We start from the raw sequence: 2500 nt of genomic DNA on the forward strand, positions 1-2500 counted from the left end.
AGTCGTGTTAAGTCATGTTAAGTCGTGTTAAGTCGTGTTAAAGTCATGTTAAAGTCGTGTTAAGTCGTGTTAAGTCGTGTTAAAGTCGTGTTAAGTCATGTTAAGTCATGTTAAAGTCATGTTAAAGTCGTGTTAAGTCGTGTTAAGTCGTGTTAAAGTCGTGTTAAGTCATGTTAAGTCATGTTAAGTCATGTAAAGTCATGTTAAAGTCATGTTAAGTCATGTTAAAGTCATGTTAAGTCATGTTAAAGTCATGTTAAAGTCATGTTAAGTCATGTTAAGTCATGTAAGTCGTGTTCAGTCGTGTTGAGGCGGTGAGGTCAGCTGACCTGTTCGGGGTCTCTGGGGTCACATGGTCGCAGGACCACGGCTCCGCCCTTCTGACTGGCTCGGCCCTGGGCCACCAGGCAACGCCCTGTTGCTAGGTTACGAAGCTGGGGGGAGGGGGAGAGAAAGAGAAAAAAATATTTAAGAACATTTGTTGAGTTAAAGTTGTTATGTGTTAAATGTTATGTGTAAACCTGCTTTTACTTGTGTACGTTTTGTATTTTTTCGTATTAATAGCCGTAGCTATTTATTGTCAGTTATTTCTGACATTTTATTCCTTCCGGTCTGAGTGATGATGTTTCCTCTGGGAGTCTTTCTCCTACAAGTCTCCAAGGATTTGAACCGGCAACCTTCAGTCCCTGTCCAGCCTCTAAACCTTCTCTGATCTAAACCTAGTCATGACCTTTGACCTAACTGCTGTTGTTTAACCTCCCTTCTCTTTCTCTCTCTCTCTCATCACAGTAGCCTAGATCTGTCACACTTATTCTCTCTTTCATTCACAATCACCTCCAAAGATCAATATTGTTAAGAGCATCTTTAAGCCCACTTCACACAGCAGGACCTTTTCATGAGCAGAAACATTTGTTTGCCTTTCCCTGAAGAGTTTGTAGATGCTGTAGCTTCTCAAACTGCACCAGACTGATTCATTTAGTAACTTCAAATCAACAAGTTCCCCAGGGGCCGGAGGCAGAATAACTGGCTGCAGTTCACTTTATGACCAGCAGATGGCAGCAGCTTCAGTGTATGAGGAAGTAATGCTGCTCCCGTCCTTCAGATCAGTACAGCCAGATCTATATGACGACATGCTATGAGGTCAGAGGTCAGAGGTCAGTTACCCGTCCTCTCTGCAGGACTTTGGGTCGTTTCAGGCCTTTGTTGACGAACAGCGCTTGTTGCTGCTGCTGCTGCTTGTTGCCATTGGCGACGGTCTGCATCTCTGGGTAGATGGTGTCCAGGTACCAGTGGAAGGAGCGGCACTGCAGCCGCCGCCGCAGCGCCACGCGCTCGCTGATGTCACCGTAACCACGCTCCCGCAGCTCCGGCCGCAGGGAGAAATACTGCTCTGATTGGACGAGAGAGACAGAGAGGCAGGAAGTAACTAAATAACTCTCTTAACCAGTCAATAAACCAGCCGGTCAGTAACTGTCAGTTGTGAATGTGTGTTTCCCCTGTGTGTGTGTGTGTGTGTACCTTGTACTCGTCCATCCAGACGTGCGCCAGCCGCAGTGAATTGTGGGCCATGGTGTCCTGCCCCCCCGGGGAGCCGTATGGACGCCGCTTCCTGAAGATGTGACCGACTCTGGAGCAAGGACGATCAACAACTGACCTCCACACATCCAGATCTGAGAGAGAGAGAGAGAGAGAGAGAGAGAGAGAGAGAGAGAGAGAGAGAGAGAGAGAGAGAGAGAGAGAGAGAGAGAGAGAGAGGTTACATGATTAACACGGCTCAGTATGGATGGACTGATTGATTCATTGATTCATTGATTGTCGGCAATTCTCCTTTCTCACCCTGAAGGAGATTTCCAGGTTTCTCCCCGCCCCAGATGTCCATGCCGGCGTCGTATTGGCCGAGCTCGTTAAAGTACTTCCTGTTCATAGCAAACAGACCACCGGCCATGGTGGGAGATCTGAGGGGAGGGGAGAGGAGGAGAGGAGAGGAGGGGGAGAGGAGAGGAGGGGAGAGGGGGAGAGGAAGAGCGACTCAGATGTGTCCGTAACGGCTTGCTCTCGCTCTGAGAAACAATCGAGCCAATCAGAGCCTTTGTGGGCGGGGGACTGAAGTTTGATCTGATAAAAAAAGCGTGAGATAGAAGCTTCTAATTCCAAGCTGCTTGTCATGCGTTACCTGATCGGTCCGGCGGCGCCCTCGGGCCCGTTGAGCTCGGCGGGGGGAACCGGGTCCCATTTGAAGTGCAGCCCCCAGTTGAAGCCGCCGCGGACGATGGGCGAGAGGGCGAGTAGGCCAGCGTGTCGGCGGAGATGATGTCGATGACGGGGCACACGACGGTGCGGCGCTCCCTCTGGATGGGAGCCAGCAGAGGCTGCAGCCACGCCTGGTTCACCTCACAGTGACTGTCCAGGAACACCAGCACCTCGCCTGCACACACACACACACACACACACACACACACACACACACACACACACACGGTTCTTCCACTGTTTCCCATGC

The 2500-nt window shown here is 50.2% G+C and overlaps 1 protein-coding gene across 1 annotated transcript in view; it reads right to left on the reverse strand.

Annotated features, from left to right (window-relative positions):
• The window catches only part of galnt11 (UDP-N-acetyl-alpha-D-galactosamine:polypeptide N-acetylgalactosaminyltransferase 11 (GalNAc-T11)), a 13754-nt gene that overhangs the window by 1953 nt on the left and 9301 nt on the right, over window positions 1–2500 (reverse strand). Inside the window, 8 exon segments of the mRNA XM_078291364.1 lie at window positions 330–434; window positions 1164–1388; window positions 1519–1640; window positions 1643–1670; window positions 1837–1857; window positions 1859–1955; window positions 2174–2277; window positions 2280–2425. Coding sequence (XP_078147490.1) covers window positions 330–434; window positions 1164–1388; window positions 1519–1640; window positions 1643–1670; window positions 1837–1857; window positions 1859–1955; window positions 2174–2277; window positions 2280–2425 — 848 coding nt within the window.

The sequence above is a fragment of the Centroberyx gerrardi genome, chromosome 22 (genome assembly GCF_048128805.1).
Source record: "Centroberyx gerrardi isolate f3 chromosome 22, fCenGer3.hap1.cur.20231027, whole genome shotgun sequence".
Classification (NCBI taxonomy): Eukaryota; Metazoa; Chordata; class Actinopteri; order Beryciformes; family Berycidae; genus Centroberyx; species Centroberyx gerrardi.